Raw genomic sequence first — 13,602 nt, 5'->3', positions numbered from 1 at the left:
AATGATTTTTTTATCGGTAGACTACTTCAGTAGTATTGCAGTCAGTCTCATAACCAACAGGTAATTTCATATAAACTTCATCTGTTAACTCTCCGAATAAGAAAGCTGTCTTGACGTCAAATGTCATGAAGTAGTGAGATTTAGATGCGGCAATTGCTAATAAAGTTTTAATGCAGATTGACTTACTACTGGGCTATAAATGTCTTCGAAATGCAGGTTTCCTGCTTCTGCTCGCATCCCCGTACGACTAATCTAGCCTTTTACGTACCGTCATCTTTCATCCGAAATACCCATTTGTTCGACAGTATTTTGTGTTCTTTGGCTTCTGACTTGTCAACTAATACCCAGGTTATATTTTTCGTCTATCGGTGCCAGTCACAGCTTTTTTGTATGTGAGTAAAGAGCAGCCATTGTCGTCATAATTTTCTGACGTAAACATAGTCACACAGCGACTTAACTCGTAAGCCCAATAGACCCCATGGACCAATTCCATGCTGGTGGTCTCACGTCTCTATGTGGTCTTCCACTTGAGGCAGATGGTTTATCAACAGGATCTTGACTAGATCTGGAATAAAGGGGGTTAGGTTCATGAAAAGGCAAGTTCTCATTAATTTTGTTTCTTTTTTCCTGAAATTTTAATTTAATTTATTCGGTTTCAGGTTCTGGAGTAAAATATTCGCGTTTCTCAGCAGGAGTACCACCAAAATGCATCTTTTCGATTACTTTTACATTTCTGCTGATAAAAACATCATTCCTTTCGTATATTCATTCTAAAACCTTTTGTATATTCCGCAGATCCCAAGAAAACTAGTTCTAGGGCTTAGGCTCTGAATTTTCCTCTACGGTATTCCTTGAATAATCGTATCGAATCATGAAAATTCAATATCTTGTATAATCGTCAATAAATGTTACGAAATATTTTGATCCGGCCATTGATTCATTCTCAAATGGGCCACGCACGTCACTGTGAATTATCTGGAGCACTTCGGTAGAGATTATTTGTCCTTGGCTTTGGCTCACAGGTACCCAAAAAAAATTCTTTAAAGTCGACTCCTCGCGTCATTTTATTTTTAACCATTTCTTTTAGGTTTCTTTCATTGACGTGACCTAATTTCTTGTGCCATTTCATAATTTCGCTTTCATCACTAGGCGTTAAGTTTGCTGTCTCTTCCGGTTTATCAAATTCAAGATATATAATCCATTTCTTGTTAGGTTTTAATACAGTTTTCCCGCCTTTTGTAACACTGGCTTGTAGAACACAAGTAGAACCTTATAGCCATGATCTGTAATTTTGTAGAATCTTCTTCAGTAGGCTTCTCAATCAACACTGCAGTTACCACATTATTTGTGTCACTATCAATATAAATAGTTTGGCCAGATGTACTTGCAGCTGACTAAAAAACTAGTAAATTTTTGTTAAGTATGTTTTCTTTCTTGGCCTAATTTGCGTTTAAATGCACCACTGTTTATTCATAAACTTTAGATTTATAATTTATTTAAACAATACAATATAAATTGCTTGAGTAGGTAGGTACTCACTGTTCACTGACGACGTTAAAATAAAAGAAAAGAGAAACACAATGATACGCTACAAGTTTCGTTAGAGAATCCCCGGAAATTATTTCCGTTGTCGTAAAAGTAAAACTTGTGTTTAACCCACATAATTTAAAAAAATATGAATTGCATTCCCGCGTATTAATTTATACGTCCACGAGTACTTAGACTACGCTAGACCGTTACTTAGAAATCGATAGTAGAACGTAAGTTTCTACGAACGAAAAACAAAAATTAAACTTTAAAAAAATGTATGAACTGATGATTATTTACAAGTTACTTAAAGTTATCCCATAACCTGTATAGAAGTTTTATAGAGATTACACTGTGTATCCCACCATAATGGAGATTAGTATAAACATTATAAATATTTTGATTGTATATGTAATACTGAATTTGTTAAATTCTGTTTTTTACACAATTCTATTGGTTATTTACTACGAAAATAAAATACACGGTTTCTTTATCGTTTTATTAAATACAATAAATTCACAAAAGCTGTTACTTAAGAAATGCACAAGAGATTCAAATGATAGATTTTCTCTTCATATTTACAAACTGTAAAACTGAAATGCATACAAACTTTAATAAACACTTTACATACAAATATAAATTGGACGAAGAAGAATTTACTTACTTACATGTTATATATTAGAAAATACTTAATCATTAAAGGCCTTGTGGTATTTTAATTTGGAGACTCTGATACAGATCTAGGAATTAAGTTCATAAACATACTTTTACAACTTACGCACATTTTTTTTAAATCTTGTGACTATTGAATTTATTTTGCAAACAAAATTTGTGTAATCAGATAGTTTCAATAGATTTCTATTTTGTTGTTTGCTCTAGGTTGTTTTATAAAGACAGTTTAAAAACACTTTAATCATATCAAACTGTAATTTCATAGAACATGACAACTGACAACTACTTTGACACTTGATATGATGACACAAGGTCATGATCGTTTATGCTAGGTTAAGTGTAACAGAATTGGTTATACTAGCTTTTTTTTCATGATATATATTTTTTAAATGAGAGGCCTTATGTAACATGAGATATAAACTAACTTAACATTACTTAATTAAATATAACGCGTTAAGCGGTCAACTCAAATAATCATGGTCTTAATTAGAATGATAAATTTAAATATGTCAGGTAGTCAATATAAAAATATACTATACTAACATACAATTTGTATTTTTAAATATACTAAATTATCTTTAAAACATCAAAAAGATTTTTGTTGATTTTTTACCATAGGTAATGCTGCTGGTTGAGCGAATAAAGCTAGTCATACACTCATTTTTGCTTATTAAATAGAACTTTACTCGGGTAAAAAGGGTTTAATACAAATAACTCGTTAAAATATAATCGGCCTCAAACTTGAACACTCAAACTTGGTAACAATTTCGAAAATGTAGAGGTGGGTTTCGATTCGTTATGAAATTGTACGTTAAAATATCGTTATTTGTTCTGTGGTGTTGCCAGCTTACGCGTACCTGCAAGATAAGAAAATATTAAAAATACCGACGAAATTTTTATAACAATAAAACCATTGTCACTGGTACCGTTGCGAAAATTAATCACGAAACGTATAACAATTAACGAAAATTCATGCAATTTACCTTATACAATACTCACCAGTAATCCAATATTGGATGTAATTAAAACAAATATTAATGATTATATTTATTTAAAATTATCGTCTCACAAATCCTTTGATTACAATTTGGCACAAATCTGATTTGTACTAAAAAATCCTATTTATTATTTTAAAAGATTGGAAGGGACACATGCACAAGGTTAAAATATGTTTAAATCAAACATAAACCTGTGATGAAAATAAATAAGCAAAGTCAAAAACAAGTCATTGTTTGCTTTTTAATTCGACCCTTCCAACCTTTTTTTTGAAATTACAGAAAACCATCAAGTTAGTACAAATACAAGTACAAGTAAAGACATAGAAAAGCTCACAATGATACATAAGTATAGTCCTTTTTGCTCTTTTTAAAATTCTATTACCTTTGTTTTTTAAATTAATCAAATTTTAAATAGAAAACTAACCTTATCGGTATAAAAAAAATTGAGATTTTTTTTTGAAGAATGTGAGCAAAAAGGGCTGCTCAATTTGGCAACACTTAACAAACCATCAACCATAAACATTGATTACAAAAGCAATTGTGCAACGTCCATTAATAAAACTGCCTACGAGACGTTAAAAATAAGAACGCGTCATTGTTTACTAAGTCATTATAAGACATTATGTGTTTCTTGTAAGTACGTCAAGGTGTATAAATCTAAATTGATTTAATATACTACAATGCAGCAAAAAACTTAAATGTCAATGTTTTATTGTAGGTAGGTATTGTAGGTATTGCCAGCGTAATGTGTTTTTCGGAATCGTTAGGCAATTATTATTTATTAAAGATTTTTAATAGCATAAGAGGTGGAACAAAAAATGGACGTTGCATACTAAATCTAAAATTTGCGCATGTTAGTAAAGCTAGTAGCAACATAACAATTTAAGAACTAAAATAACACAATAAATTAATTATTTTAGTTCTAGAATAGACAGGTTACATCAAGAATATATTATATTGCATATACATACACCAATTCAGTGCAACACAAACTGTATTAGTCAAGTAATACGATAATATCGATGTCAGTTCTTAACAGCTTGTACGATTTTTAGACTTAACGACTAATAAAGAGATGTATTCCTTCCGTTAAGTTCCAAATACGCCCACGGAGCGCTGCTCGAATTTTCCATACAAAAATCAAAAGTTTGGAATATATTATAAAAATTATCGGTTTTAGTGAGTGCTTTACATTACAATAATTTAACATTGAACAGTTATGAAGAATTGTATTACAAAAACATAATCAGTCTAATTCAAGTCTTTTAAGTAAAGTATGTCTTTTGTCTCTTACTGTCAAATTATAATCCGCTGTGATGTGAAAAAAACAAAAGCTTGCTTTACTATAAAAAAAGGGTATGAGATAAACTTTTAATAAATTCAACAAATGTTTAGAAAAAGTTGTGTTAATTGACGACTTAACTAACTCAGAAATGGAGAGAGAACTTTCAACGCTTCAGTGTGAATAGCATCCCCTTAAGAAATTTCCCAGTGTTGTGTAATTAAACAAACAAATTTACCCACAATATTGCTTATAAAATGTGTGTTAAATAAAATCCATTTGCAAACAAGCAAACATCAATTCCACAAAGCTTTGGATTTTATAAAGCATGCAACCGGTTAGAAAAAAAAATAAAAAAACCAAATAATGTGTAGGTACCAGTTCTAATGTACAAAATATTAGTAGTGAGACCTTCTGTCCATGTTTCTGATTGAGTTCGCGAGGCACAAAGAGAATAGCGCTCCGACCACCTGAAAAGTAAACAAATAGAGAAATATATAATCATAAACAATATGTGGTTGCTTCTTTTCAAATCAAATAAATCAATGACGCTACCACCTTTTTAGGTCTAGGCTTCAGATTTCTGTATATGTTTCATGATCATTGGTTAATCGAATAAGCAAGTAGGTGATCAGCCTTCTGTGCCTGACGAACGCCGTCAACTTTTGGGTCTAAGGCAAGCGCGTTTTCTCACAATGTTTTCCTTCACCGTTCGAGCTAATGTTAAATTCGCACATAGAAATAAAGTCCATTGGTACAGCCGGGGATCGAACCTACGACCTCAGGGATGAGAGTCGCACGCTGAAAACACTAGGCCAACACTGCTCTTTGGTTGCTTCTTTCCATATGGAATAAATCTTTATAGAGAACTATTTTGCAAATGACCAAAGATGATTTAGCATAAACTTGAAAAATAAGACAGACATGATGTCATAATTAAATTGTAAGTATGGGTAGGATATTCTATAAAAAATAGCTTCAATTCCTTTTCATAAATTTTGGAAAACTAGGTAATTTTATAAAAAGTATGAATTTCAATTTTATAAACTTGTATATAAAATTGAAATTCATACTTTTAGACATACAAGTACTTTACTTAAGGAAACATGAAAGACACAAATCGAAATATTAATGAAACTTCAAAACGAATATCTTGTTGTAAACACTGAAATATAAAAAAAATATAAATTTGATATTATAATCATACCTCAACACAGGCCAGACCAATAGCAATGCCAGCGATGACCTTACTCCACTTCTCATAAATCTCTCCGACTTTAGTCGAGCAGCCTGTGGAGTTGGCATCAGCGATCGTACAGGTTTCACCAAGAAGTTGTCCAGTTACACCCAGCTTGGAACAACAACTCTTGGGGACCAGGAAAGCGTAATCAGCCGCACTGTATTTTCCGCAGCATTCCAACTGAAATTGTAAAAAAATTTTAAAGTTCTGTAGTAAACAAACTTCCATTTTACTATAAAGAATAGTAATAATAATCCTACTCAAGATTCCACTGTCGAAATCTCCAAGTTTTATCTATATTAGTCTAGGCATGAAAAGGTCATCGCATCATGAGTATAGGCCTTCATTGGCCGACATAACAACACAAAATCCTAATCACAAAGCATTTAGATTAGAAATCAATGAAAAAGAAATTCATTCATAAACAAATGAAGTTCAATTCTCATGTTAGAATGTACTTTTAAACCGCTTAGTCGTTTGAACTATATATTACTCTGGAATAAAATCTAATTATGTTTCATTAAATAATTAAAAAAAAGGATTATACGTGAGTTTTTACCTGTTGCTCAAGGTTGTTGAAGACGGTCTTTGAGGCAGCATCACTTCTGGACTTTTCAAACAGTGTGTCCACTGACTTGACAAGGGCTTCCTTCAAGTTCTGCTGGTAGGCGAACAAAAGTACGCCCAGAGCGACTTGAACGATGATGATGACCAAAAGGAAGACGGCGTACTGTAAATAAAATTATTGGAGTAAATTTTCACGTATAGACTCTTTAATATCTATCACCCATATGTCAAGTATGTCTTCTTACAAATAATAACAAAGGTAATTATGACCTCATTAGAGCACATACTTAATAGAGTATGACAACAATGTCATGGTTGCTATTATCTTAGGAAGAAACGTCGTAATCTTACAAACAAGGATATTTAATCCACTTTTTAAGGGCTTTATTCAATTTTGTTCGTAGATTTTGTTATTATGCTTAGTTGGGATGTTAATTTAAGGAGACAGCCGAACGAGAAAGGCGCCTAGGCTCTAGGACGAACCCTTGGGTAGAAGACGCAGAGTAAATAGAAGAAGATGTACTCATCCTCTACCTCCTATGTGGTATACAGAACCGGAGGTTTCGAGCGTAACAGTTTTACTAAGAACTACTCGATGTGGTTTTAATGGGTATTGCTCACTCAGTCTCTGAATAGCAGATATTTTGGTATGGGTCGAGTCTCACGTATATTACAGAGGAACTTTCAGGGGCAAATGCATTTCCACCTCAGATATAAAAACGGATGACTTTAACAAAATAATGGTCTGACTTTGTCTCTGCTTTAACCCATTTTTTTATTTTTTATTTCAAACCAACAATATATCAGGAAAACATTAAGTATCGAAAAATGAAATTTGAAGGGATAGCCAAAAAGCGGACTAGACATGAATATTAGTAGGTGATAAATGTAATGTATTATGCAAACATAGGACAATTGAATTGCACGATTTAGTACTGCTAATGGAATTTACAAACAGAAAAGTAGAACGAAAGTCGCTTTCGAGGCGTTGTATGTGCTTTGTTTGATTAACAATCGGATTCTATACTATTGTTAAGTGGTGTTTGAGAATTCCTTGACTTTTAAATAGGGTCCAACTTGAGAAACACAAATTTATCGCTATAATGAGAATTATAGAAACTGTGTCCCTTGTTAATAATATCCCTGTTTATTAATTATAATGTTAAAAGAACTTTATTTTCTCATAACAAAATTGTATTTTATTTACATGAGAAACTAAACATTATGCATATACGAGCGAGATACAAGTTCCAATTTTAGTCTAGTAGATTCACTTTGACATGTATTTTTAATGCGATTTTGAAACGAAAATTCCAGAACTATTCTGAAATATTCTGAACTTCGTTAGTGGCGCTGCTCAATTTTCTCCACTCTCCCCTGTCGTTGTGATGCTAAGACCTGGAAGGGTCTTTAGATATCTCGATAGAGATATGGTGCCCTTCGCACTGCCAGTCGCGATTAGTTTTTCTAAACTTTCTGGACCTCTGCGTGTTACAAAAAAATCCTGATCCGTTGATAACAAAGCGTCAAAAGATGATTTTTATTAGTAACCGTCGTAGCATGGACACGTTTGTTTTTTTAGCTGTTCAGGGAAATACAAATATCTGTGTAGAGCTATATTATAGATAGATAGTCAACACAGATATGAAAATTACTGACCGTTACAACCATACAGTGGCTCTCCCTTATCGCTCCACAACAGCCGAAAAAGGCAATCACGAACATGATCGCTCCGATCACGATGAACACCCAGGGTGCAACCGTGATGTGACCTTCGAGCTCGCTCTTGAAGGCAGTCCAGTTCAGCAGCACCGCTACACCGATGCCGACTACTGCGAGTCCGAGGAGCTAGAAAAATGAAATTGCTAATTACATTATTATTATATAGTGTTAATATATAAACAAAACTGACTGGAAGAGACTCCATCCAAGTTGCAAATTATATGATATACGCTTTAGACTTTATTCGTAACAAATCCTAGGATTATAATAATTACCCGTATGAATAGAATTTCAAATACAATCAACAATTGCAAATAATATTTAAAATATAATCTATAGACTGCATGAAATAAAAGCTTTTTTAATTTCTTGATAAGAATAAGAATGCAGATGGAGAAGCATCCAAGTCAGCTCCCCGAATTATTCCAAGTTTCCTTCGACAATAGCGGTCGTGGTGGCTTTTTCACTAATCGAACTAAGAAATTATTCTAGATCGGATTAAAAGCAACTAAGCAAGTGTTCGATTTCCAAATTGTTTTTTTATCGGGTAAGATTTTGGAACCATTTTAAGTAAACAATACCTGATAGGGTTCCCAGCTCTTCCATAATTAACTTATTAGTAAATTCCATTTTTTTATCACAATGTGTTTGACATTGACATTAACATTATCTAACTCTCAACTGTCACTCATTATACTCTAAAATATTTTGAAAGCTTTGAGATAATAATAAACGGCGTATTGAATCTCGCAAATGTCAAAATTGTACGCCCATTTGTTACGAAGATTAGGTCACTTAAATCTATAAATACGAGTGATCTAAGGCACATGTTGGCCAACTCCGAACCGCACATAAACAGTGTTTTAACCCAGGGTTAATAATTACTTAATTAAAGCTTTATTACACTAAAAAAATGAATAAAAGAACAAACGTTTAGTGTTTCATGATTACATTTTCGTTGCTTAAACATTAAATAATAAGGAATCATAAGAATATAAAAGATTTAAAGGAATTTTAATAACGGACAACCACAGTAAAAAACAAATAACGCATAATATACAATCATAAAGTAACTTAACGAAAGAAGTATAGATAGAATCCTAATCCTTGGGATTTACTTGCTCCAGTACAAACATTTATGGCTACTTTGTCCTTTGAAGGCGTCGGGACGTGACGACCCCATCGCCCACTGATGAAATAACCTGTGACAGAGGTTATTTCACCAGTGCAGTCAGTCAACCCCCTTCCTAGTGGGAGTGCCATGCTGTTGCTTTCGGGCTTCAGCCAATCGGGCAGGCACGACCGGGGCAGTACCACTGTCTCACAGAAAACCGGCGTGAAGTGATGCAATAGGTTCATCTTATTGTCGTTTCGTGCGGTGAGTGAGACTCCCAGAGCCCATCAATCCCCCCCCCCCTCAGAATATGAAGATGCAGTTTAAACAGAGATTACCCCAGGGGGGTACCACACGTTTCCGCTGTGGAGAATCCCCCTCTGAGCGTCCATCATCGGAACAATCAGTATTCGGTGGTGGATGCACAGGCTGCCCTTCGTATTCTGGGGTGGGCAAAAACTGCTCAAAAAACTATAGGTTTCGATCTCGGGGCAAACGGAAGAATTTACCGAAGGCATCCCCTTCCACGCTCTCAGTGGACTTTACCAATGTTAGGGGGCTCAACTCTAATCTTAACGCGGTTCACTTTCACCTCGAAACTGCGAAGCCGGCCTTATTCTTCCTTACTGAGACTCAGATATCCTCCCCGGCTGATACTTCCTACCTCTCCTACCCGGGGTACAAATTGGAACATTCATTTGTGCCGCGGGCGGGAGTTTGCGTGTACGTCAGAGAGGATATCTGTTCTCGTCGCCTCGGGTCGCTTGAAGGAAGGGACCTATCTAGCCTCTGGCTGCGCGTAGACTGCGATGACCATCCGCGATTCTACGCATGCCTGTATAGGTCCCATAGCGGAAATACCGAAACTGAGCGACTCATTGAGCACATCCAAATGGCTACAGATTCCCTGCTCGAAGGGGTTCCTACCGCTGAAATCGTGATACTTGGCGATTTTAACGCTACCCTGCCGATTGGCTCGGTTCGGAAACCACCGATCACGCGGGAAGATCCTTTCACGACTTTGCTTTAGCTTACGACCTGTCACAAATGGTCCCTGCGATTACGCGAATACCAGATGTGGATGGTCATAAACCTCTTTGTTGGACCTTCTGCTGACCTCACATCCGGAGACCTATCAAGTCTCTGTTGACCCGCCATTGGGTTCATCGGATCATTGTGTGGTCCGGAGTACTGTGCCTACTACGCGCCCTCCTCGGCCCCGTTTTTCGGGTTGTCGTCGTATTTGGCACTATCGGTCAGCAGATTGGGATGGGATGCGGTCTTTCTTTGCGTCCTACCCTTCTGTGCTTTTCGTCGGAAGCTCCAGATTCCGTCGCTGCCTCTGTCGCCGAAGTGGTTCTACAGGGCATGAAACTTTTTATTCCATTCTCTGCGGTGCCGATCGGTGGCAAGTCACAGCCCTGGTTTAAGCGTTCTTGCAAGGCGGCATCGCGTCGAAATCGAGAATGCTTTAATGCATGGGCGGAAGCGGCGATATCTCGTGATGCCAATACCAGCGAACATAAAAAAAGCATATAACTCAGCCTCCAGGTCCTTCAAACGGGAAATCGCTAAGGCAAAGTCAGAGCACATCGCCAGATTTGGCGAGAGATTGGCCCAACTCCCTTCTGGGACCCGAGCCTTCTGGTCTCTCGCCAAAGCTGTACAAGGGAATTTTTGTCAGCCATCGATACCACCGCTGCACAGAGAGGAGGACTCGCTCGCCCACACTGCGAAGGAGAAGGCCGACCTCTTGGGCTGTCTCTTCGCGTCCAACTCGACTTTGGATGACCGGGGGAGATCACCACCGGCGATTTCGCGGTGTGATAACTCAATGCCGGAAATCACATTCCGGCAACGTGCTGTTCGCAGAGCACTATCTTCTTTGGACATTCATAAGTCGAGCGGGCCGGACGGTATCCCTCCAATTGTGCTGCGTACTTGTGCTCCTGAGTTGGCTCCGGTCCTGACGCGCCTTTTCCGGTACATGTACTCGCTCGGCACTGTCCCGAAGTGCTGGAAGACCGCTTCGATACATCCGATCCCTAAAAAAGGCGATCGCTCTGATCCATCCAACTATCGCCCAATCGCAATAACCTCCTTGTTCTCCAAAATAATGGAATCCATTATTAATGGCCAGCTCTTGAGTTATCTAGAGGGCCACCAGTTGATTAGCGATTATCAGTACGGCTTTCGTCGTGGTCGTTCGGCTGGTGACCTTCTAGTATACCTTACTCATAGATGGGCAGAGGCAATTGAGTCCAAGGGGGAGGCACTAGCGGTTAGTTTGGACATAGCGAAAGCCTTCGATCGGGTGTGGCACAAAGCACTGCTCTCGAAGCTTCCAGCCTACGGGCTTCCTGAGAAATTATGCGACTGGATCTCCAGCTTTCTAGCCGATCGGAGCATCAAGGTCGTCGTCGACGGAGCATGTTCCGACCTTAAACCCGTGAATGCTGGGGTCCCACAAGGCTGTGTTCTGTCCCCGACCCTGTTTCTTCTGCATATCAATGACATGTTGCAACTTAGCAACATTCATTGCTATGCGGACGACAGCACTGGGGATACTCTTTACACTGGCCGGGCAGGTATTTCTCGGGCAGTTGTCGATGAGTACCGGAACAAACTTGTGTCTGAAGTCGAAACTCTTTTACGTGGAGTCTCGGACTGGGGTAGACTAAACCTAGTCCAATTTAACCCCAAGAAGACACAAGTTTGCGCGTTTTCCGCGAAAAAAAAATACCCTTTGTCGCTACTCCTCTTTTCGAAAACACTCTTCTTGAAGCCACAGCCAGCATCGGAATACTTGGCGTTGACATATCGAACGACGTTCAGTTTCGCGGTCATTTGGAGGGAAAGGCTAAATTAGCCTCCAAAAAGCTTGGTGTGCTCAGCAAGGCGAGACGGTACTTCACTCCGGGCCACCGCTTGCAACTCTATAAAGCGCAAATACGGCCCCACATGGAATACTGTTCTCACCTCTGGGCGGGGGCTCCCCAGTACCAGCTCCTTCCACTTGACCGTATCCAACGAAGAGCGGTTCGAATCGTCGATGACCAATCCCTCTCCGAGCGGCTCGATCCTTTGGCGTTGCGTAGAGATGTGGGGTCACTCTGCATCTTCTACCGCATTTACCATGGAGAGTGTTCAGAGGAGTTGTTCGGATTAATACCTGCAGCTGAGTTTCAGCATCGGACGTCGAGGCAAAATACAAAATTCCACCCGTATCACCTCGACGTCCGACGTTCCACGACTGAGCGTTTTTCAATTTTTGCCGCGCACCACCGCTATGTGGAACCAGCTGCCCACTGAAGTATTTCCGAACCAATTCGACTTAGGGTCCTTCAAGAAAAGAGCGTACAAATTCTTAAAAGGCCGGCAACGCACTCGCGAGCCCTCTGGCATTGAGAGTGTCCATGGGCGGCGGTATCACTTAACATCAGGTGAGCCTCCTGCCCGTTTGCCCCCTATTTTATAAAAAAAAAAACAAACAATTTGTATGACTCAAAACTTGACGAATAAAAAGAGTGGCGAAAAATTTCTTGCCAGTTCTGCTTGCGCGCTCTACGCCCTTGACTTGTGAACTGGTAGTAAATATAAATTTAGAATCTATTTAATATGTTTTCTGTTAACGTTCATACTCAGTTCAGTACTTGGCTGCCTATACGGTTATTTTGAGTTTGAGAATAAATATTAAGAATAATAATGATTAAAAGCCACAACTAGGAAATCTGTATTTTGTATCACAACGTGAGGTGACCGCAACAGTAATAATTATATTTTTTTTATCATGTATAATCATAACGAGAATCAATATCTGTGTAGGTTCGGCCTTTTAAGAATTGGAACGCTCTTTTCTTTAAGGACTCTACTTGGTTCAACATTCAATGGGCAGGACAGTGGTGGTCCGCAGGAAAAAACTGCCTTAAACGCTCAGTTGTGGAACGACGGACGTTGAAGTGTTACTTCTGGAAGTTCGTATTCTGTCTCAACGTCCGATGATGAAATTCGGCTGCAGGGAGTGATCTGAACAAATCTGAACACTGTCTGCGGTAAATGCGGTAGAAGATACAGAGGGGCCCCACATGTCTACTCAATGCCAAGGGGTCAAGTCCCTTGGAAAGTGACTTGTCGACGATTCGTATACTTCTAAAGCATTTGTTTGACAAAGTGGCAAAAGCTAGGACATTATTACAATTTGTACGAAAAATCCAAGCGGCGGAGATCCGCTCATACTTGGTTGATCGGCTTTCATCCGTTACGGTGCGTCACCTCGCAAACCTTATAGGACATCCACAGACCGTGTGATTTTCCCGATCACTGTATGCGATTCAAAACAATTGAGCATTGCTGACTAAAAAAAAGAAATATTTTCATATGTTTTCCTAAATTACATCAAGCCTTATACTTTATCTGGAGCTTTATAAAAAGCAGATTAAACAGGCGTTATTTTAGTTAGACTCTACGAAATTGTACACTA

General features: G+C 38.0%; 1 protein-coding gene across 2 annotated transcripts in view; it reads right to left on the bottom strand.

Annotated features, from left to right (window-relative positions):
• Positions 1-2,012: 2,012 nt before the first annotated feature.
• LOC123708325 (CD63 antigen-like) overlaps positions 2,013-13,602 on the bottom strand; it is a 31,095-nt gene continuing 19,505 nt past the window's right edge. Inside the window, exons 2-6 of one of the 2 annotated variants that reach the window (XM_045658996.1) lie at positions 7,946-8,134; positions 6,279-6,449; positions 5,687-5,899; positions 4,858-4,949; positions 2,013-3,056 (exon numbers count right to left, since the gene is read on the bottom strand). In XM_045658996.1, the coding sequence (XP_045514952.1) occupies positions 4,878-4,949; positions 5,687-5,899; positions 6,279-6,449; positions 7,946-8,134 (645 nt within the window). In that variant the 3' untranslated portion in view covers positions 2,013-3,056; positions 4,858-4,877. The remainder of the gene's footprint in view (positions 3,057-4,857; positions 4,950-5,686; positions 5,900-6,278; positions 6,450-7,945; positions 8,135-13,602) is intronic. The other variant, XM_045658997.1, reaches the window with a different exon arrangement.

The sequence above is a fragment of the Pieris brassicae genome, chromosome 4 (genome assembly GCF_905147105.1).
Source record: "Pieris brassicae chromosome 4, ilPieBrab1.1, whole genome shotgun sequence".
Lineage (NCBI taxonomy): Eukaryota > Metazoa > Arthropoda > Insecta > Lepidoptera > Pieridae > Pieris > Pieris brassicae.
The sequence above is the reverse complement of the archived record's forward strand: the minus strand, read 5'-3'. Positions and strand labels throughout refer to the sequence as shown.